The 24,464-nt window shown below is 37.1% G+C and overlaps 1 protein-coding gene across 4 annotated transcripts in view; it reads left to right on the forward strand.

Moving 5' to 3' along the window:
• Positions 1 to 24,464, forward strand: part of LOC117294246 (serine/threonine-protein phosphatase 2A 56 kDa regulatory subunit delta isoform-like) — a 50,783-nt gene that overhangs the window by 23,797 nt on the left and 2,522 nt on the right. For all 4 annotated transcript variants that reach the window (XM_033776608.1, XM_033776631.1, XM_033776616.1 and 1 more), the window contains exons 4-15: positions 1,863 to 2,062; positions 3,778 to 3,888; positions 6,186 to 6,278; positions 12,663 to 12,793; positions 16,465 to 16,524; positions 17,266 to 17,374; positions 19,136 to 19,189; positions 20,436 to 20,486; positions 21,152 to 21,271; positions 22,033 to 22,160; positions 22,605 to 22,706; positions 23,738 to 23,810. In XM_033776608.1, coding sequence (XP_033632499.1) covers positions 1,863 to 2,062; positions 3,778 to 3,888; positions 6,186 to 6,278; positions 12,663 to 12,793; positions 16,465 to 16,524; positions 17,266 to 17,374; positions 19,136 to 19,189; positions 20,436 to 20,486; positions 21,152 to 21,271; positions 22,033 to 22,160; positions 22,605 to 22,706; positions 23,738 to 23,810 — 1,232 coding nt within the window. The remainder of the gene's footprint in view (positions 1 to 1,862; positions 2,063 to 3,777; positions 3,889 to 6,185; positions 6,279 to 12,662; positions 12,794 to 16,464; positions 16,525 to 17,265; positions 17,375 to 19,135; positions 19,190 to 20,435; positions 20,487 to 21,151; positions 21,272 to 22,032; positions 22,161 to 22,604; positions 22,707 to 23,737; positions 23,811 to 24,464) is intronic.

Consider the following 24,464-nt stretch of genomic DNA (forward strand, 5'->3'; position numbering starts at 1 on the left):
GTCAATTCTCCCTTTCATTGGTTGTGCCAAGTGTTCTTTAGTTTCTACAGTATTTGTTAATGAGGTTTTTTAAGACGGAAATTAAGAACAATATTAGGTCAGGGGCATTTTTTCCCAGCCAATTGGAGATGCTACTAAGCATTTTTTTTAAATACATTTTTTACTACATGGCCTTATTTTACACACATGATACACTTGTTCTTCCTGTTCAAAAAAGCAATAGCAGAGTACACCATGTATGAACAGTAAGTGATCCCAAAGTCACACAACCTGTTACTTTAGTACAAGTACATACATGTACATAAAACATGTACGTAGGCCTACTTAGTACAACTGTCCCATACTGAATCAACCAGAGGTTTTTTTCATGCTGTATTTCTTGATTGAAAACCCACACAGGAGCAGAATGAATCAATAACAATCTCATAACATGAAGCATGGTGGAGCAGTGCTTTAGATAACAACATTGTGCACCAATGATGACCCCGCATAAAAAAAAAACAGGGAAAAAAAACGGCCATTGACTAACCATTGACACCCTTGACTTTCAGCAATCGCTCTAGTGTAGACATTATACCTGAACCCTGGCTCTTCAGAAGGGGAAATATAACATTGTGAAAGAAAAACAAAAAACAAACATCTGATTATTGTCATAGTGCAACCGCAAGGTCTTGGCCTTAGACCTGCATGAAGTGCACTGTGTACTTGTGCGTCAGAAAACTTGACACTGGTTTGTTTTTCAAAGTTGTTTTGCAAATTCCTTAATACATTTGGTGTACATGTACATGGACATTCATACAATGTATTTAAGCAAGGATTGTAAAGCTCTATGGTCATGAAGTATTCGGGAATTCTGCAGCAGAAAAATGCGATATTGTTCATGTATAGTCAGAGATTTTTGGGGGGAATTAATCAACACGTAAATTGAACTTTACATCAAGCCTGAGACTTCATGGAGGCAACAAAGGGAATTGCCTCCATGTCCCAATGTCAATGCCTTCATGCCCTTATAATGCTCCAGTAGAACTTAACAATTTCCTCATAGGGTGCCCTTTACCAAAGAGAAAATGCTTTGGTGCCCTTGCCATTTCCGAAAAAAACAAAGCAAACAGGCCTGGTCATATGTCATAATGATTAAATAAGAATTGAATTCTTGTATGTAATTGTAAGCATGCCACTGCGGGTACACACGTCACATCCAACACACCTGTATGCTACGTGTATCCCTGAATAATGCACTGTTGTGTGCAGTGAAAGTAATTGTGATTCAAGGCCGACTGTGCAGTCAAGCAGTCCACTGAATAACAGTAACAAGGGTCAAGAGGTTATCCAGTCTTTTTCGGCTGCCATGTTTTTGGGTAAATATTTCTATCATTCACTACAAGCTCTGGCAGATCTCTTTCTGTTGCAGGTGTCCCGCTACTTGTACTTGTTTATTAAGTTAGCTGTCTTCTGTATGATTATTATTTTTATTGATTTTACACCTCTCAAAATATAAACAGGTAAAATACAAAATTTAGCATGCGTTGCACAAGATCAAATAGACCCACAAAAACAATGACAAAAGCAACATTTGGACAGGATAAGGCTGGGGGAGAATGTTGTTTTCCTATATCACCTAAGGTTCAACCTTTGTACAGGTCATTTATAAAGTTCAAGAATAATACAGTCAACTGGTAACAAATAAATGTACCAAAAACAAAAATTTAATTATACATTGAATTTGGGGTTTTATGAGCCATGACCTTTGACCCTGTCTATTTCACATTTTATTATTTGAAAAATTATTTCAAAAAGAATGAAAATATTTGTATGTTTATTTTCATGAAGGTTTCTTCTCTATATTTTCCTTCCCTTTGCAGATGCCACCCCAGCAGAGAGAGAAGACCTGTTCACAAAGAAGCTGCAGCAGTGCAGTGTGGTCTTTGACTTTATATCAGACCCACTCAGTGACCTGAAATGGAAGGAGGTCAAACGAGCCGCTCTGAACGAGCTGGTGGAGTTTGTCACCCATCAGAGGAGCGTCATAACAGAGCCTATTTATCCAGAAGCTGTTAAAATGGTAAGGTTTCTGTGAGTTGGAAGCTAGGCTGCACAAAAATAGCCAGAGATGGGTTTCACAAAGAGTTAAGATCTCGGGTTAGGATGAGTTAGTAAAGAGTTCTAGAACCAGCATTGCAGCCACGGTGGGCCGTGCCGGGCGGGCCTGCCCAGGACTGACATATTTTGCCCAGCATTCTGAGCAAAATACACTGTGCTGCCCAGCACAAATTACCCCCAGATTACACTTCAGCAACGATGCCCCTATAAGTAACATGTTTAAACATTAATCATTTTGTTGCTCGCCCTTGGTGGACTAAATTGGATTTAGAGCCCACCACTAAAATTTATCTAGCTACAACACTGTTTAGGACTAGCCCTTAGTTAGGACCAGTCCTTAGTTAGGACTATCTTTATGAAATCGACCCCAGGAGCTGTCTGTTGGATATCCCATATAAATCTTCTGTATTGACACAACTTTATCACCATCTCAGATGTAAACCAATACGGAAAATGAAAATAACTCATGCACAATGTGACATCTTTGCATTCTTAACAAGTCATTTACATGTATTTATTAACCGTTTTGTAAAGAAAAGTTATCACAGGTTCAGATGTGACGAATAGCCACAGGCCCTGCGTGTTTTTTTAATGCATGTAAAAAGTCCAGTTAATAATGTTAGGATGAAGAAAACAGATCACCTCCAATCTGTTACGGTGTTAAAACAAAACAATTGTGGTTTGTCATGATGGGGTCCGTGGTGTTTTGTAAACCCTCTGGGGCAAAAGGCACCCAAGGCTTTGCATCTGCTGCCATTTTCCCCCCTCGAAGGTTTACAAAACACCACGGATCCCATCATGGCAGTCAACAATTGTTTTGTTATACCACGGTAACAGATTGGAGACAATCTGTTGTCTTCTTTCTAACATTTTGAACGTGACTTTGTTTACACTAGCTCTATGGTTTACATGCATTACAAAACACCTGGGGCCTACGACCTTACGTCTTATCTGAATACAAGATGAAACATTTGTTCATCAACCATTTAATGTTTTATACAGTTTGTTAATAATGCAAAGATGTCATTTTGTGCATCGGATCTCTTCAAATTGTATCAAGTGCTCACTTTATTTTATTTTAATAATACACCTCTGTGGAAAAATAATAATAATGTAGGCAGCTTTTCTGAATGATTTACAAAATGAGGGAGTGTTTTGTCACCACATGATAATCGGTGCGTTGGATTAGCTTCCCTGGGTCAACTCCGGTCTGCCCCCGGTACGTTCAACTAGCTTTGACGTCATTCCAGAGGCTCAACCGGGTCAGCCTCCAGTGCCCTGCTTGTGGAGTGGGTCACTTGGGGCTGGCCCGAGGTGCATGACGTCACCACCAGAGGGCGATTGTGATTGTTTTATTAGCCCTTGTCAGGGGCTCAGCCATGTGAGCACTGCAGGGTCGACCCAGGGAAGCTTATCGAATGCCCCCAATGTGGCTTTTGCATTTTTATTTACATATCAAACGTGGTTTTTTGACAAAAAGGAACATTCGTTTTCTCAGAAAAACTTGTATTAAGGTTTTTTTGTGTTCTTGGTTTTCCATATTTTATTTGGGTTTGGCATTATACATTGTAAGTACCCTTTTAAACTCTACGAATATGAAATCACAATTAAGGAACTGAGCCATTCAGAAATGTGTTTTAATTAATTTCTATGTTTGTGTTTTGTACTAATTTACAGTTTTCAATCAATATGTTCCGAACGTTGCCCCCACCTTCAAACCCCAGCGGTGCCGAGTTTGACCCTGAAGAAGATGAGCCGACATTAGAAGCGGCTTGGCCACACCTACAGGTGAAAGATTTTCTTATTTCATTGGTGTCCTACGTGGTCTTGTTCTGTATTTCCCTAAAAAATTAACACCTGCGTAAACTTGTCATTTTTAAAATTAACAAATATGACAAGATAATGTTATCTCCTTAACTTTATTCAGCCATGCAAATATTTTACACTGGAACTTTCTCAAACATGTTATCTCTGAAAAAAACATGAATAATGTAAAATAATTTTTTTTTTCTTTCTGCAGATTTTGTTTCCTTCCCAATTATAAGTTAATAACATCTCCAAATCGCCCTCAAGGCCAAACAAAAATTTTACACCGGATGAAGTCCTGAACAAAATCATCTCATTTGTGTTTACTCAAACAAATTGCTGTCCTATTTTTGCCTTTGCACTTACTTACAATACATGTATGCCCAACAGGGGAATTGCAAGTGTATGACCAAATTTCTTTATCCTGCTAATACAAGGTGATTGCAGCGGAATTCCGGTTGTTTGCCCTCCCTCAATCCTCAAACAAACTAGGCCCTGTTGACTTCCCCCACAATCACCTCCACACTTCGAAGATTTTTTGTTGTTGACAATTTGGTGCTCTCAGTTCATACAGCAGCAAACCCTTTCCTCATTCGAGTCAACGCCGTGAGTTATGACTTGTAATTTCATATGATGCAAGCGCACATCTTACAAGTTGTATATGTCACACCCCATCAGTTATAATGGGTTGATTTGCATCCTGTGTACACCAAAGAATTCAGAGAAATGGGCATTATTAAGATGTTGACTAGAGATGGAGGTGGGAGCATAATGAGCTGTATCAACAGCTCCTTTCTATGTACCATAGTGAAGAGATTTTAATCTTGAGTTGATTGTATTTGTAGTACTGTCAATCTGGGCAGCTCTAATTGAATGGTGTTCATCATTACATTGATGAATGAGTATGTAGATTAGAGAACAATGGATGATTGTTTGTTCTGCCTTTATATTGCGCATCTGTTTTGGGGTGGGTTTTTTTGTTTTTTTGACAGTGTATTAGTTTGCAATTTGTGTTGTAGAACAACGAGGTGCTGGTCACCTCCTGTTCCTCTTTGCCACTTACTAGCTTAGAGGATTTTAAAATACAATTTCGAAAAAAATTGTGTAAAATTTGCTCAGTCAAATTTGTATTGTTTGGGAAAGTACCGCAAATTTATTGACTTGTAGTTGTTTTGAACCAGGATATGTGTAACTACTTGCAAAAGCAGTCTATCTGACCAAGAAGGCAACCCCAATGCGCATTTACCTTTTTCTGCAATTTGTTTAACTCCAAAATGGATGACAAGCGCCATCATGAAATGGTCAAAATTAGCAATTTCCTTTTAGAATGACATCCCAGATCCATCAAAAAAGCTCAAAAGGATTTATGAAACAGGGAAGGGACGTTCATTTGCGTCAGCAGATGTACCTCCATTACTGTTCAGTTTGTAAAGAGCACTCTGGCATTCCAAACAATAAGGAGTAGTTTCGTATTGAAAGCTCACAAAATTCGTTCTCATACCAGTCCTCCAGAGAAATATTTTTTTTCTGAGATAGTTTAAGTCAAGAAAATTGGACTTGGAGCCACCATAATAAAAAAGGCTGATAATGTGCACAAAATTCCTGACAAATCCCTATGTTACTCAAACATGCCCCGTGAATTTTGATGAAATTTCTGCAGGGCGATTGCACGGTTTGATTAATGGGATTTAATTAACTCGTTGGAATACCTCATTTTAATTCTCTAATGTGAAGGCACATTATAGTGTGTTATTTTAAAAGTAAAACATATAATAAGCTGAAGTTGTATCTCAAAGGACCGTCAAGAAAACATCAAGAAAAATTCACTGATATCTAATGATTTGCATCTCGTGATGAAGTAAACAAAAATAAAACAATGGAAAAAATATACTCCCTCTCCTTATAAGCAAGTACTACAACTAGTATACGCCTGATATCTTATGATACTGCATTTTTAAATCTGAACATTTTGTTTTTCCCAGAATAATTATTTTTCTCTGTAAAATAATTTTTTTTCCCCAATTTTTCATAGCAAACAAAACATAATTTTGATTAGGCCTAAGGTATCTATCTATATTCCACCATCCCATGTTGATGCGGTCCTACCCATTTGATGACCACGTCATCCCTCCATCTTAGATGTTCTTCAAGTCCTCCTTCAAACCAAGCCTGACTAACTGCCTTCTTCCCCCACTGCTCTCTAGAGAACAAACCGAGTATCCAGTATTTGTCCCTTCCCCACTTGACCGCTCTCTTTCATTTCCATTTTCCATTTGCAGCTTGTTTATGAATTTTTCCTACGATTCTTGGAATCACCGGACTTCCAACCAAACACGGCCAAGAAGCACATTGACCAGAAGTTTGTATTACAGGTAAGTTTTTTGTAATTTTTATTTTTTTATTTTTTTATTTTTTATCAACCAAAAATGTTTGCATTTTCTTATGATTGAAATACAGCGTGTTTTACTTAATTTTTTTGTACAGTACTGTTTTTGGCATAATTGATTGTCGGTAATGTGTAATTGTTTACATCAAAAGTTATGTATTAATAAACTACACTTGAAACTGACTCGCTATATTTTAAAATAATTTTGGAATGAACAAAGAAAATTGACTACAGCTGGACGTTGACCTTGCAACCTTTAGCTTGTTATTCCTGAGGTCGCAGGTACAAGTCCCACTCTTGACAAGTCTTCTTCTTCAAAACAAAATTATATATTAGACAAAAATTAATAAGGTATTTTTCTATTTATAACTCTGAATTATTTCCTTTGGTTGATAGAAAAAACATAAAACTTGTACACAGGTTTATGAGCTTAGCGGAAATACTAATTTCCTTATTTACACAAATGCTGGTTGAAAATTTATAGAGTTGCTAAACAAAGGCACACATGCTTTCAATGCTATGTCAAGTACAGTGCATAACATGGTTAAGTACAGTGTTGTGCATTAAGCCTGCAATCAAGTGACGTTACCACACTTTCCTAATAACGTTGTAAACACCTTGCGTTTCAGATGAGACACGTGTATAGTGCCTCGCATTTCAGTTCGGAAAGGGCACAGCCATTTTCATTTTGCAAAGGACACTTCCATTGGAAAATCTTAAAAACAATGGGAACATTTTGAATGGGCGCCAAGGCCAATACCAGGGGCAACAGGGCATGCCCTTCATGGCCTGTTTGTGATACCAGGCCTGGTGTATTTGATATGACATGGCAATGTTGGCAAGGCATGCAAACAATCAGCTGCCATGTTGATTGCATCCCTCCGCACAAAACTCTGTACCTAATGTGCGGACCTGAATGTTTCGTTTTTAAAAGGGCAAAGGCACCAATTCCTTTTCTCATTTGTAAATTTCTACTGTCAGAGCATTTCAAGGGCACCAAGGCAATGACCAGGGAGGCATGGAGGCAATCGCCTTCGTTAGCCTCAGTGAAGTAACAGGCCGTACATTATGTGCCGCTTAATATGTGATGTTAACAGTGATTTCCAACCCATTCATCTGGGAACCCTGAACATCAACAAAACCCACTGGTGAAAACAAATACATGTCTTCTAGGGAGTTCAACAACTTTTTTGTCTCTCTCCAAGTAGAGTGAATCAACTCCCTGGGTTTGTTATTCCCTATAGGACGTTCCGCCCATTGTGACGCGGTCAATTTCACTGCCTCTCAACTCATCCTTGGTACTGTAGGGAAATGAGTTCATAGAGTAGCATAATATCTTCAGTCCTTTAAGACGAAGCGGATGTTTACTACTCACAATTGCCTCTAAGGGATGTCACATCATTCAAGGCTATAATTTGGAATTCATGGAAAGGTCTTAGTAGACCTATTTTTGTTTTGCAAGGGTTGAACCACTTCAGGTCAGAATGCTGAACAATTTACCTGTGCCTACCCAAGGTTTTTCATTTCATAACATTTTTGGAGCTTCTTGAATGATTGTTTTATACTTGAAAATATCATTGTCGCAATGAAAACCTGACTTGACAAAGAAAGCACAATATGTTTTGGAAAAACAATGGACTTGCAACAAACAAATTTTTTCGAAATACGGCACTTCCACTTTGGAAAAACCTTTGAATTATTACATTATGACTGCACGCTCTGTGAGAAAACCAAGTTATTGATGCAGGTGTTAGGTTGCATAATTTGATCACGGGGCAGCACCCAATCTTTGAGAAATTACCTAAAAATTGAGTTAAAAAAACACACTTCGATAAAGTGGAGAAGAAATTCATCTTTTATGCATATAGGCCTACCGGTTGACAACATACATTGACATTGCATGTTCATGCATTTACACATGCATGTACAGTGTACACACACTCGGTAATCTTTTAAGTGTTTTTGTGAAAAATCTTCTGATAAATGACACTAAGGTCCAGACATGGGTTCTGGAAACATCATTTGTGTGCGTGTGTGCAAACGGGGAGACAAATTTTATCTCAGGCAAATTACTATTTGTAAATTTTTAGACTGAGGTGGATAGTAACCATGGTAACTGAGGGAAATCTTGTGTATGCCTTAGTATTGATTTCATCAACACATCTTGAGTGAGTTGTGCAAAAGGAGTTTTAATTTTAAGTATTTAAAGAGACATTATGGGACCTTTCATGCTACGTCCCAATTTCATAAAGCATGTAAACACAAAAACTTGCATGTCATTTTGGTTTACCAGCCAAAATACCGTGTATTGAGGTTTGCCTTGACTGGTTCCCCACTCATTTCTTGCTAAACAAAATTTTGTGAGCAAAATTACCGCTGAACAGCTATAATAAACCCAGGATTTAATATATTTTTTTTTTAAACATTACTTGCGTGAGATTGATTGGTAATAAATAAATGGTTTTGTTTTTAAAAGGGAAGAAATATCAACCCAAATTTTTCTAGAGAATTAGAAAATTTCTAGATACTTGATACTAGATACTTGGCATTCTCATCTGCCAGCCTCATTGTAACCAATGCATGGTTTTTAGAGAACGATGTAATTATTTCCAATTTCCAAGGAAAATGAGTTTGTGCTCTTTGACTTTTTAATTGGTTTCTACGCTAGTATTGGTCACTCGCATAAAGAGTGTTACTTAAAATGTTGATTACAATCTGTATGCACAATGTGAATAAAATCTTGGAACAGATGCAGGCACTCAGGACGCATAATGGGCGCAGAGAAAGTTAAAGGCTCACTGTGCAAATAGAGAGGAAGAGGAAACTAATGTCTTATGGAAATTGTATTTCTTAAAGGAAGGGCCAGACACTGGTAAATATCCTCAAAATGGGTGACCATAAAAATTTACTTCAGGACAACCACTGCAGCTAAAAAGCAATTTAAGAAAAGGATTCCCTTTGTGAGGTAAATAGGGTTTGGATATTTTTCACTCAAAAATATTTGAGTTTGAGAAAATGAATCTTTTCTCAGAATTGTGAGCGTTGGTGTCTGTTTGGGAACGCTGCGCCTAGAGATTTGGTTATCACCCGCCGTCACCTCGCTAAATGTTGACTGATTCACAAACTTGTGAAAATACCTTGACAGTTATTATTTTTTTCAGCAAGTACAGACTGATTCAGCTGAATTTTTTACATGTGACTTTTTTTTCCCTACTGTATTTATCAACATTCGTTGACAAAAAAAAAAAAACAATCTATGACCCCACCTTTAAAAGCACTTTCAAAGGAAAAGAATTGGCCCTAAAGTATTGACCCATTTCACTTGTTTCACCTGGCGTCATAAATAAATCAATCCTGCTCCTTCTTTGAAGCCACTTTCTACTTTTGTACTCATGTGCGATGCGTTCGTGTTTACCAACTCACTGCATCTTAACGTACAATTTGACTTCCAAACTGGCAGACCATTGACAGAAAGTAAACGCATGTGACGTCAGAGTGGGGAAGATAACTGTTTGTAAAAAAGGGCAAGAACAACTTTCCACAACAGGTTGAAGTGGATAGTCAGTAGTTTACATTTAAAGGGCCATAAATGATTTTTTTTTTCTTTCTTACCTTGGGAAAAGAGCTTAAAGTAAATTGAATAACTCTCTTTTAAAAATCCAACCAGAACAACAAGACAAAATGTTCACAACAGGTTTAAGTGGATAGACAGTATTTTGCATTTATAAAGCCATAAATGATTCATTTTTTTTCTTTACTTCAAAAAAGAGCGCAGAATTTGATTTTTTTTAATAACTCTCTCTTCAAAATCCAACTAGTCAACAAGAAAGAGAAAAACAGATTAACGGAATGATGATGAAAACCCTCGGAGGAAAAGAAACATCTAATCCTAGGTTCGCCACACATCAGTATATTATAATAAATTGAAGCCTTTGTCCATATGACAAGCCTCTATCTCTCTCCTGAATACAAACATCTCTCTCCGGTCAAGCCGTCCGGTCCCGTAGAGCCAGCGTTTCTTCTTAGGCAAGGACGCTACAGTTATATACTCTGTAGGGTATATAAGTAGAAGACAGAGTATCAAGTCCCTGTACTTGATGTTGACATTTGAGAGATTCAACAAGTACTTGTGTGTGTTGGAGGCTTTACTTGGGGACCTTGCGTCCGTACGTGTGTGTGTGTGTGTGTAACTCGTCCGTCTATCTTTTCCTTCAAATGTTGATTGAGGAGCTGCGCTCCAGATAAACTGGCCATTATAGAAGTTCTGCTTAAATATACAATAACAAGACGCTTGTTTTCTCTTGATGATTGATCTTTGTTTTTTGCCCCCACTTAATGTATAAATTTGAGATCGTATAAATTTTAGATCAGATATTCTATTGTTGCATGTACACTGTACAGGATATGTATGTACATGTACACTGCAAACAAATAAAATCAGATATGTGTGATTTTTTTCCCCACATGTACCAGTAAATACACAGATTTCCTAAGTTTTGAAACAGAATTCATGAAAAGGAATAAAACATGAGAATGATTGTGATTTCCCTCACCTCTCCCTCCACCCCCCCCCCACCAGTGAAAACAAAAAATTGGAATTTTGTTTCAATGCTTTAGATAATCACCAAAAAAAGTCTCTCTAGAGTCTCACATCAACATTCATGAAAAATGTGTCTTTGACATTATTTCATATCAAGAGGTGATACGATATAACTCGAATCAAACACCAAATTAATAGATTCATCAGTGTTTATGAATCTGTTTATCTCTTTGTCCCTTTGTGATTTTATCACGTTTGAGTTGGTCAGTACTCGGCACCATTGCTCAAAATGAAATCAACTGCACATTTAGTACAATGTGAGTGTCTGATTAGGGCTTGTGATAAGATTTGTGTTGTACTGTAAGACGATGACGTCATAAGGACAGCGTAGGCAGAAATCTTATTAACAACTTTTCAACATGTTATACACAGGGCCGTTTGTGTTCATTCAGTAAAGTGCATGCCATAGTACATCAAATAACAGGGGAATGACAACATTAAAATACACATCTATCCGGTCTATTGCTCATGAAGAAGTAATTTCAAAAATATGAATCTCCAAAGGATGACTATTTGAGCGAAATTAATTCTTTGGAGCTTGTTGCTTGTTTTTTTAAAATTCTATGACGTACAAACTTCTGATGCACTCATTGAATTGAAAACACTGTTTTGTACTGTACTACACAAACAAACAGGAATTGCGCCCTTTCCTTTATATCACTTGAATTCTCAAATGAGTATAATGTAAACCAAAATTTGTCGGAGCGGATGAGCTTTTGTTATATGACATTTAGTCTAACTTATGGAAAACGTTTTGTATTTATCAAGTGTCTTAAAGTCACTAGACACGATTTGTGATTGTCAAAGACCAATCTTCACACCTCTGGTGTATCTCAACATATGGATAAAATAACAAACCTGTGAAAATTTGAGCTCAATTGGTCGTTGAAGTTGCAAGATAGTAATGAAAGAAGAAACACCCTTGTCACACGAAGTTGTGTGCTTTCAGATGCTTGATTTTGAGACCTCAAATTTTAAATCTGAGGTCTCAAAACCAAATTCATGGAAAAACACTTCTTTCTCAAAAACTACTTCACTTCAGAGGGAGCCGTTTCTCACAATGTTTTATACCATCAAACTCTCCCCATTACTCATTACCAAGTGAGGTTTTGTGCTAATAATTACTTTGAGTATTATATAGCAATAGTGTCCACTGCCTTTAATTGAGTAGTGCAACCTGTTGTAGGTTTAATGAATCCTATGAAGAACCCGGATTTGTATTTTGAAATCACATTTTGCTGAGCAATTAGGATTGTTACACCACCATGATGTCCGGAAAGTAATTGTTTTCAAAGTAAATAAACCCAAATCTTACAAGATTTTAACTTACTATTTTATGTATTTGAATCCAAACGGTCCAACCTCAAAGAGAAGGTTCTATACAAGAGAGAAACAGTATTTAGAAGACTGACAAGGTTGTAGATTGCTCTTTGTTGGTTTTTTGCAATTGATAAAAGTGGTCATTTTTGCTCCTTCATTTTTTCCTCTTCCCGTTGGCCAAAATGAGCGATGTTTCCACAGTCAGTAGTTGAGGCATGCCCCTTGTTTTGGACTAGAAGCTAATTGGTATTGAGATGAGCCTTGATACCACACTATCTGAGCTAAATAATAACTAACATGTTCCTTATATTTTTTCATTCTCATTTTGTTCTCAGAACTCGGGAAAGTACTGAGTGTACAATGCTAACAAACATTGATGTAATGGTATAACCAAAATTAATATTCTTTGTCCCCGATGCAAATTTACCATTTTAAAAATTGTCATTTCAGTTACTTGAGCTGTTCGATAGTGAAGATCCAAGGGAGAGAGATTTCCTCAAGACGACACTACATCGTATATACGGCAAATTTCTTGGTCTCAGAGCTTATATAAGAAAGCACATCAACCATATATTTTATAGGTAAGGTGTACTACGTGTATCTCTTAAAAGGGAAAATAAACCTTTAGTTGTTTTGGAACTGTTCGATTGTTTTAATGTAGATGAAACATTAAGACTAACATCTAAATTTTTATTTATTTATAGATATCCCCGAAAAATCTAGCGGATATGTCCACACAGGAAGAATAATCCCTAATAGGAATATACAATCTGCTTTTAAATGCTTATCAGATTCAAAATTTGTGGTCTTTTGTTTTGTTGTCATTTTACATAACTACATTACTTTGAAGTGAAATGTTTATCTCAAAATGCTTTATACTCTCAAACACTGCTGTAGGGATCTAACCAATGCTTTATACACTATCAAACACTGCTGTAGGTTTCTAACCAATGCTTTATACACTATCAAACACTGCTGTAGGTTTCTAACCAATGCTTTATACACTATCAAACACTGCTGTAGGTTTCTAACCAATGCTTTATACACTATCAAACACTGCTGTAGGTTTCTAACCAATGCTTTATACACTATCAAACACTGCTGTAGGTTTCTAACCAATGCTTTATACACTATCAAACACTGCTGTAGGTTTCTAACCAATGCTTTATACACTATCAAACACTGCTGTAGGTTTCTAACCAATGCTTTATACACTATCAAACACTGCTGTAGGTTTCTAACCAATGCTTTATACACTATCAAACACTGCTGTAGGTTTCTAACCAATGCTTTATACACTATCAAACACTGCTGTAGGTTTCTAACCAATGCTTTATACACTATCAAACACTGCTGTAGGTTTCTAACCAATGCTTTATACACTATCAAACACTGCTGTAGGTTTCTAACCAATGCTTTATACACTATCAAACACTGCTGTAGGTTTCTAACCAATGCTTTATACACTATCAAACACTGCTGTAGGTTTCTAACCAATGCTTTATACACTATCAAACACTGCTGTAGGTTTCTAACCAATGCTTTATACACTATCAAACACTGCTGTAGGTTTCTAACCAATGCTTTATACACTATCAAACACTGCTGTAGGTTTCTAACCAATGCTTAATACACTATCAAACACTGCTGTAGGTTTCTAACCAATGCTTAATACACTATCAAACACTGCTGTAGGTTTCTAACCAATGCTTTATACACTATCAAACACTGCTGTAGGTTTCTAACCAATGCTTTATACACTATCAAACACTGCTGTAGGTTTCTAACCAATGCTTTATACACTATCAAACACTGCTGTAGGTTTCTAACCAATGCTTTATACACTATCAAACACTGCTGTAGGTTTCTAACCAATGCTTTATACACTATCAAACACTGCTGTAGGTTTCTAACCAATGCTTTATACACTATCAAACACTGCTGTAGGTTTCTAACCAATGCTTTATACACTATCAAACACTGCTGTAGGTTTCTAACCAATGCTTTATACACTATCAAACACTGCTGTAGGTTTCTAACCAATGCTTTATACACTATCAAACACTGCTGTAGGTTTCTAACCAATGCTTTATACACTATCAAACACTGCTGTAGGTTTCTAACCAATGCTTTATACACTATCAAACACTGCTATAGGTTTCTAACCAATGCTTTATACACTATCAAACACTGCTGTAGGTTTCTAACCAATGCTTTATACACTATCAAACACTGCTGTAGGTTTCTAACCAATGCTTTTTATTGACGTTAATTTAAGAGTGATTACCAAACGTATACCTTCCCTTTAACATTGGATGGCTTAAAATTCTAGTCAAAAGATGTGTTTTATGTCAGTTGTGTGACAATGCGTCACCCTGTGAAAGGATACAAGTAAAAGTATAACAAACACAAACAGTGCAAAAAATAGTTAATGGCCTGACGTTTCGACCCTAGCAGAGTCTTTCTCGAAGGCTAAAGAAAGACTCTGCTAGGGTCGGAACGCCAGGCCATTAACTATTTTTTGCATTTATACCATCGGTCCATTTGGTGGGTAAGTTGTTTGCAACAGCTAATTTTATTTTCTCGAACACAAACAGTATAAAATACACTCTCCTACAGAGAGTATCAAATACACTGTCGAACATTAGCATGGCTTTAACCTCTGGCTGATTGGCAGCTGTATGTAGATTTAAATCAAAATCAAATATGTATGAACTTCCGTTTACATGATCAATTTACAATCCGCTCTTGGACAAGCTGCTTCAGGAGCTCTGAACAAATCTGACATGGTATTTTTTTTTTTTATTATTCATGGCTGTTATTAATTTAACAAACTATGAAATATTTTCAACCAAAATAGAATTTGTGATTTCCCCGAAAAAAACAGAATGTAATATTTTGAAACAATAAATCGTTTCTCATTTCAAATTGCCAAATCTAAAGTTGGCAGTATAAAATTAAGTTTCATATGATCGACGTCGTCATAGCCTTAGGCCACCTCATGCACAGTATGTGTATTTTTTTCTCTCTCTAAAATGGGCTTATTCCCCAGCATGTCCAAAATTACATTAAAACCTGAATAGCAAAGTTCAACCGTTTTTATCATTAGATCAGAATAGACTGGGGCATCCATCAATATTGCATCCAGACGAAGATGTGGCCATTGCACTGATTTTGATGAGCGGGACATAAATGTTGATTTGTATAAGAATAAGCAGAATAAGCAGACTGTCTTTCTTAATGAGTAGGAGCGCCTCATTCATCCTTTTTACCTTCAATTTTAAAGCTAGGGTCATACATTCTTTAATTTTCCTAAAATTGATTACCATAAAAACTGGCTATCTTTAGAAAGTTCCCTTCGAAGTAATACGGTTTAGATCATTTTCCACCCCAAGTTTGAGAAGTGAATCGATTCACAGATTTCTGAGGGATGGTGTTTGTTCTTGGCTAAACGTGGATGGATTTGAAAATATGACCACAATTTGTTTGTGTTTTTTCTTTCTCTTTTTCACTGTTTTCAGCTGAAACTTTAACATGTGACTTTTATGTTTTACATTGACAAAAACAAACCTATGGCTGTACCTTTAAGTTGGATTTTTAAGGAATTGGGAGGATATTTGTATTCACAGCAGGAAGTAAACTATCAATGTGGCTTTTATTTGCTGTAATCATCAAGTGGGAATATTAATCCGTCAATCCAATCATGTTTTCCGGTACATGTATTATGAATTTTCACAGGTTCTTTAGAAGTAAAAGGCTTAAATTAAACATCAGCGAAAATATTTTATGTATTTTTTTTTTTACCTTTTCAGGAATGAGTTTCTTCCTACTTAAGACTGACTTCTGATTTTTATTTTTGCCCTTGGGAAAAATCAGAAAACAAATTGTTAAATAGCCTGACAGGTCTTTTCAAACCACACCTTTTTATCATGTTGTACTAGCCCTTGTACTGAAAAAGATTTCCGTAATTTTGTGATAAGTTGCAAATTTGACTAGAAAAAAAGTGCGGCAGGGCTAGATTGATCCAGCTATTTGAACAACACAGTGTTCGGCTAACATCTAGATCGACACTATCTCGTTGATTCTAATCACCAAACTTGCTCTAGGTGGTGTGCGAGTGTATTTTGAACATCCTGTGTTGAATTTGGACCTTGTTTTTCCAAAATTGTAGCAAAAAACTTGGGAGCCATAAATGAATTACTCGCAAGATACCTGGTAAATAATCAAACTTATATATAACATTCTTTTTTAGGTTTGTCTACGAAACGGAACATCACAATGGTGTTGCAGAACTATTAGAAATTCTTGGAAGGTAAGAGATGTTTACCTTCCCCCTTTAAAGTTTGTTTTCTAAGCTCCTTACTCATGCAGTGCAACAAATGCTCATTACATAGTTAGTTGGTTCTACATCAATTAAGCATTATCCGAGCACATGTCCCCACATGTGCATTACCATGGCAATTACAGATTATATCCACCTATTATGAATAACATGTTGTCTACTAGTTTTAGATTTGACAAAATTGAGACATGTTGTATAAATGATTTTGTTGGAGGCTTTTTGGCTTTTTATTAGTCAGCCTTTTTGACTTCAGTGAACTGCCTCACAACTACGCAAATGCTGACATTTAACAAGCAGTCTTTATCAAGAGTAAACTGAACTTAAAATTAAAGTGGTCAATCTCTTGTGAAAAATCTCTTAAGGCATAACATGTGACCTTTAAAAACCCATGTCTTTTGATTAATACATACATGTAAGTTTCTGGATTAAATTTATTCCCTTGACATTATTTGAATGAAATTACATGTTTTCGGTGTTGAAACTTTTAACTAGAGTATTATTTATTTGATGGAATAATTTAGCAGGACGCTTACTACCATTTGCATCTTTATAGCAATTACACAATGTTCTTTTAGAACCTGTATAGAAAGAACAAATACAAATCTGTTACCCCAAACCTTTTTATATTGTATTTCCACCATGCAAAGTTTCCTACTGATCCATAATTACATGTAATTTGACATGTCTTGAATTACCCTCCTCTCTCTGCAGCATCATCAATGGGTTTGCTTTACCACTTAAAGAGGAACACAAGTCATTCCTTCTCAGAGTCCTCATGCCTTTACACAAGGCCAAGTCCCTCAGTGTCTACCACCCACAGGTAAGAAAACAAAACATGATTAGTGATGTTGAGGGCACGGATAAGATCTTGTTTTTGTGCATTTGTGACTGCTGAGGCCTTGTCACATGAAGCAACTTTTCCAGGCAACTATGGCTGTGTCGGAATTGGCGGCTACATTTACGGCTATGGCTAGATTTCCGTGTCATCATGCGTTGGAGTATAGGAGGTCCTTAGCAACACCCTTAGCAATAGCCGTAGCTGTAGCTTAAGCTGGCAATTCGGATATAACCTTAGAGACAATCAACTGCAGTGCATGTAACAGGATCACTTTGGTAGCACGTGGGTGATATTTCCAAACAATGACAGTGTTGCTATCCCCAAGAAGATATTTGAAAAATCAAATGCGAATGGCTTTCTTATTGGAGATTGCCTGGAACTGGTTGCCTGTAAGTTGCCTGGAACTCGTTGCCTGTAAATTGCCTCTTGTGACATGCCCCACAGAAAAAACTTGATCTGAGTTTTGGGTCGGGAATGGGTAGAGTAAAGAAAAATATTCAAATGAAAATGTTTGTTTGCGGATTTGTGGAGGAGTTTGACTGGTTTGTATATCATGCCAGGCTAAGTCATTTTTGAAAGGGTAAGGGCCCCAAGATATTTTCACCTTAACAAAGGGCACCCTATGAGGAAATTATAAATTTTTACTGGAGCATTCACCAAGGCAATCACCAGGGGGCATGGAGGCATTCGCCTTCGTGCCCTTTGTTAAGTATCAGGCCTGGCTTACATTAGGCCCCTTGCTTTACCTCAGTACTTACTGTGAATATGAGAGAGAAAACTAATACGAAAAGACTCCCTAGTTCTTTGGATAAATAACAAAACCATTTTAATAAAAAGCAAATTTGTAAATTCTAATTATCTACCATAGCATTAGTAAAGAGCTTAATAGGGATTTTATAACTAGCCTGAATCCAAGGGGTGGGGGGATGGGAATTATGTTAATCTGCTCCGGACGTTCTAATTAGAGAAGGCCAGTTGAAATATTCCTTCTAAGACATCTTCTGCTCTGATCTGGGACTAATCATTTTCAAATTATTTAACAACTCTTTGATTTGGTATTTTGGACAGGAAATGTTCTGTTATTTATAGATTTAGGTTGTTTCCACTTAAATCTGTAAGCATACTGTGTTTCCTCAGGGGATGGTTGAAGGTTTATGTTTTGCTACAAAATGGCAAAACATTGGCCCTAATGAGCCAGTTACTGTGTGTGAACATTGGATGAAATGGCATCTCTCTTTGTAGAGGTTATGAAACGATGGTTAATGAGTGTTGTTTGCTGAGCAGTCTAGTTCACCAGACTCAAGTTTCGTTGTTGTTGGCAGCAGAGTGTGGGTTTGAATTCTTGTCTTGACACATGTGTCTTTGAGTATGGCACTCAACTATCATTGCTTCGTCCTTCAGATGGGCCGTAGGTACTGTGTGTTGTGTACAGCACGAAAGAGCCCAGAACGCTGTTGCTTCTGATATGGTGTGGCAGCAATTGCTCCCTCGTGCTTCCCTAGTTGGCACTTTGATGCATCACATAATCATTCTTTCTTAATAACAAATTTATCAGCTGTTTGTCTCGATTTGTTCCAGCATTTTATTACTTTATTAGTAGATATCGTCACCCATTACACAGACCGAAAAGTCCCCTGCAGCAAAAATGTATGGGGCATTTTTTCAGCATCATTCAATGGATACATTTTGATTTTGTTTTTCTTTCCCTCTGTTTGTCCTCTTCTCCCCCCTTCTAAACTACAGTTAGCGTATTGTGTTGTGCAGTTCTTAGAAAAGGACCCGAGTTTAACAGAAAAGGTGAGTTAATGCATTTTTCATTCATTTATTCATTCGTTCATTCATTTAGCCTTATTATTATTCAAGGAATTAGATTGGCATAATACAGTTTTGCCTTGCCGATCTTTAATTTTGAAGAAGGATTTTCGTGCAAAGAGAGATCTATAGATAAATACTAGATGGGTTATTTGTCCGCATCATCAACAAGTACAGAAATTTAGCTTCCAGTGGCTGTAATTTCATACAGAAAAAAAACTTCTGGACAACGACCTTTTGGATAATCATTTTCGTGTAGCCAACATAAAAAAATGTTGAATAAAAATAGAAACGATGGACATAAATACAACAAATAATCAGTTAGACTCTTGGTTTTAACCAAACATCTCTGGTTGGCATGGTTGACCGAATGCTAGCAAGACACTCAACCATGTAAATAACATGTTGTGTCATAATTCAACATTTTCTGCAAACTTTTTATCAAAAGAAAATTCATCCTATGATTGGATGCTATGTTTCCAACAAACTCAATACTGTTTTTGAATTTTTGTGTAATATAAGTGCAAACTTTTTCTTTGCATTTATGGCTTCCAATGGACCGATCCGGTCTGTCAATCAAACTGTGCGTTCACCCATTTGACCAATCACAGCAATGATTGTGGTCGGACAAACTCGGTCATGCGTGCGCGTATTTTTGCCACGTGCAGCAGAATCGTGCAGAATGTCATTGGGAGTGCTCGTACACGTGTCTTGCTCACGTTCGCTGTGGGCGGAGCTTAGTGGAAAGCCGGAACGGTCCATAGTTTCCAGCCAATAGTTGGCAAAAACTCAGGCTGTGACATTGCAATAGAAAGGTCTACAACACTGTTTTACAGGTTTACAGCAGTGAAATTTTTATTTATTATTTTTTCTTCAAATTTCTACTCGACTAGATCTTATGACATTTGCGTACATTGCTCATTCACTGCCGCGGCTAACACACATAAACCACAGCATTTCTCAGATAGCGTAAAGGAATGCTTTGTTTGTTTGGGGTGTTTTGGTTTTGGGTTTTTCTTTTTCAGTTTATACTCCAAGTAGATCCCATGACATTTAGGTGCAATGCTTACTCACTGCGGCTAACACACATGGACTTCAGCATTTCTCAGATAGCCTAAAGGAAGCAGGATCCATTACACCTTCCGTGCTATCATTACAAAAAGGTTGAACAGAACTATTGGAATGTAATGATGATACTAACTCCGGTGTATATCTCTGCATTTCTTTACAGGTTTTAAAGCTACTGTTGAAATTCTGGCCAAAAGTGCACAGCCCGAAAGAGGTAAGGCATGGTTTTGTTTGAGAATAGCAGAAAAATAAAATGATGATTTTGTAAAATAAAAGCTATTGTAGATTTTGTCTTATAGATGTTATTTTGTTATTATGATTTTTGTTCTTGTCTGTCTTTTTTATCTATTCTGAAGGAAGATTTTCATACAAAACTTGAAAGAACCCTTTTACTCATTTCAATACACAATATAAAATTGGTACTGCCACCAATCAGTGTGCAAAATATTTTTTCTTGAGTCATTTTTTCGAACATTGTCTTTTGATCCCCATGAAAAATAGGTGAGCATTCAAATGTGAATGACTTTGCCTGGAACTGTTTGCCTGTAAATTGCCTCATGTGATATGACCCTTAGGGTGCAAGAGAGAGAAGCGTAGACGCTGAGTGTATTCAATCACAGCAGTCTACCATTGATTGTTTTTTCCCCAACCACATGAGCAACCCTTTTCAATGGAAGGTTCGCATTGAAATTTGAGAAAATAGAATTGGCTGTTGCAAACTGCTTGCCAACCAAAAGAAAGAACATACAGCATAAATACGGGGAAAAAAGTTTTAACCCTGACAGAGTCTTCTAGAAGGCTAAATGACAGCATGATGTAAATTTGATGACGCTTTTCTTGAAATCAATGTAGTTGAGTCAACATAACCTTTTCTTGCAGGTGATGTTCCTGAATGAACTAGAAGAAATTTTGGATGTGATTGAGCCAACAGAATTCAACAAGGTTATTGAGCCTCTGTTCCAACAGCTCTCTAAGTGTGTATCAAGCCCTCACTTCCAGGTACTGTAAACTGTTCCTCCTGTTTTCAGTAGCGTTGAGCATCTTTGTGTATTTTCTGAAACGTTCTACTTGTATTTTGCTAAATGGTGAAACTGAACTTGTGATCTCCGGTTTGAACGTTTCAATCGATTCCAATCTGAAGTATAGATGATGTGACCTCTGACGTCACAAGAAAAAAACGATAACATGATTCGCGCGCATACCGCCGGGCAAAACCTTTGTGTTTTGGCAGCCAGCTAGAAAGTGTATGCAATCTTACCATGGCTACACTTCTTTTTGCCTGGCGAAACATGACGTATACAGTGTTTTGCCAACAGAGGGAGGTTTGAATGTAAACATAGGTCACATCGTCTATAAGCTGATCTGTGAAAGAAGCAATGTCAATTCACTTTCCTGGATCGACCATGATGAAAAGTAGAATACCAAAGCAATTCTTCACAGTCACAAAACCACAAAGCACAGGCGTGGCAGCGGGTTAACGTTCAAAGCAAAATGTAAAGCACATTCGGAGGTATTGAAGTAGATTGGAAATAATGTTTTACATTTTGCAGGGAATAAAGATAAGACAGTTTCACCAAACAACAGTTAGGAAACGGATTTTATCATGGTTCTATAGCTAAACAGCTAAATGTCCCAACTCTAGTTTTCATTTTTTTGCAAACAACTTTTTTCCCAAAAGATTGTCATAGCCGAGGGAGGTGTTTTCCTAGTTTTGGAACCATATTCTGGATTTTTGTTTTTCTTTCTCATTGACTGGACAGGTCGCAGAGAGGGCGCTATACTATTGGAATAATGAATACATAATGAGCCTTATAAGTGATAACGCCGCAGCCATTCTACCGATCATGTTCCCGTCCCTCTACAAGAACTCCAAAGCTCACTGGAACAAGTAAGCATTAGAAATATCCACCCTTCAGATACAAACTGCTTCTGGAGAATTTGCTCTCAATTTTAATCTGCTTAGCTGTTACAAACGGGGATAGTGGTGTAACCAAATATTGTGGTGTGTGGGGGGGGGGGGGGGAGGCGGTAAAGACATATATTGGGCTTGTTAATGTGTTGAACCATCCATTTCTGCATTTATTTGACCTACATTTTAATTTATTAGGCCATTGAAACAAGAAAGAAAACATACAGGCAGTGAAAAATAATATAAACAGTATATGGGATGCATTGAAATTTGCCGTTAAAAGCTCTCGCGCTATAATAGATGTTAAATTTGCATCGGGTTCTCACGCTATCAAAAATACAGCAAATGGAGAGCAGTGTTTTTGTTTTTTTGCTGGTCTCTGTCTCAGTCTAATGCTTTTTATTGCCTTGTTTTGTTTGATAGGACTATACATGGGCTGATCTACAATGCACTGAAGCTGTTTATGGAAATGAATCAAAAACTCTTTGATGAATGCTCACAGAAGTACAAGCAGGAGAGACAAAAGTGAGTACAGTGGTTGGTTGCTATGCTTACTGCTTACGTGCTTAAGTGGAGTGGTGTCCTCGAATCACGATGGTTCCCCAAGCCTTCCTGTCCCCCATTGCCGACATGAAATCTGTTGATTCAAGTCCCATGTCCATTTTGAGAATGTCAGTGTAAGTTATTGCCGGTCTACCAGGTTTCCTCCTCCCATGCTTAGGGGTCCACAGAACAATATTCATGTATATCTCCTGCGATATTGGTTACCATTACAAGCCTTGAAATAACCCATGGTACCCACAGCAGTTGCCGTGGTGCCCTGTGCTTTGGCTTTGTTGCCCTTTGCTAAGTTCCAATACAAATTGGATTTTTACTCATAGCAGTGCCCCTTACCAGAGGAAAATTGCTGAGCCCCTTCAAGAACGAAATTCAAGGCCTCCATTACTGACTGCTGTACAGTAGCAGGCCTGGAAATTCATTGTAAAATCTTAAAGTCTTTGGGAAATTTTTTAAGAGGCACCAAGGCCAAAACCAGGGGCAAAAGAGGCCATGGCATCTGTGTAATTTTAGGCCTGCTGTAGGCCTATCAGCACTAAAAACATGAGCACTGATTTCCATGTGTTGTTATTATACTGATTGATCTCTGTATGAACAAGGCCCCACTGCTTTGCAGTGGGGCCTTGTTCTTTCTACTTTGTTTTGTTTCGATCTCTTTCTGCATTATCCTTCAAAGGTTATTTCCTAAAGGCGTTATTCAGTTCTCTACATGCTTCTTTTTTGGAGAACTACTAACATGTTTTTATTTATTGATTACCATATATCTATGTACTAATTGTTGATTGAGCGGAAATAAATGTATTAATTGGTTGAATGATTGAAAACATGTTCTTTACAGGATTTGAGCTTGGTGGTGTAATGGGAGCTAATAAATGCTCTAGAACGCCATTAACTCATTTGTAGAAATGGGAAACAAAAATAATAATTCCTACTTTCCTCTATTTGTCATTTTATTTACTTCTTGATATTAATTATGAAAATGTTTTCCTTACCAACAGTGAGAAAGACAAGTTAAAAAAGAGGAATGAAGCTTGGATAAAGATGGAGGACGTTGCAAAAAGAAATCCAATGGTGAGTGGGTTATTTTCCTTGAAGTGGTGGCGACTAAACAGATGTGTCATGGCCTGGTAGTCAAGTTCATCTAGGCTGGGTGCAGAAGATCTTCTAATCAAAACTTTGAAGCTGAACCATTTTTGTATGCACATTAAAAGAGTGCATAAATAATGGAAGTATTGTTCCGACCATCTGGATGGAAAGTACAGGCATGATTTGATGGAAAGTACAGGCATGATATTTTTCCCACTTAAAGGGAAGGTACACGTTTGGTAATTACTCAAAACAAATATTACCTAAAAAAACTAACCTGGTAACGAGCATTGGAGAGCTGTTGATTGTATAAAACACTGTGGGAAACAACTTCCTCTGAAGTAACGTAGTTTTTAGAAAGGGGTAATTTCTCACTAAAATAATAAAAGACTTCTAGCTAGAAGTCTTTTATTCCTATCTGAAAGCACACAAATTTGTCAAACAAGGGTGTTTTTTCTTTCATAATTTTCTCGCAACTTTGATGACCGATTGAGCCCAAAAGATTGTTATTTTTGGCTTATGATAGGATACACCAAGTGAGAACACTGGTCTTTGACAATTACCAAGCGTGTACAGTGTCTTCAAGTCTGATTTCCGTTTTGGTTTGTCCTCAGAAAAATCAGCTACATTGTTATTAAA

This window comes from Asterias rubens, chromosome 1 (assembly GCF_902459465.1).
Source record: "Asterias rubens chromosome 1, eAstRub1.3, whole genome shotgun sequence".
Lineage (NCBI taxonomy): Eukaryota > Metazoa > Echinodermata > Asteroidea > Forcipulatida > Asteriidae > Asterias > Asterias rubens.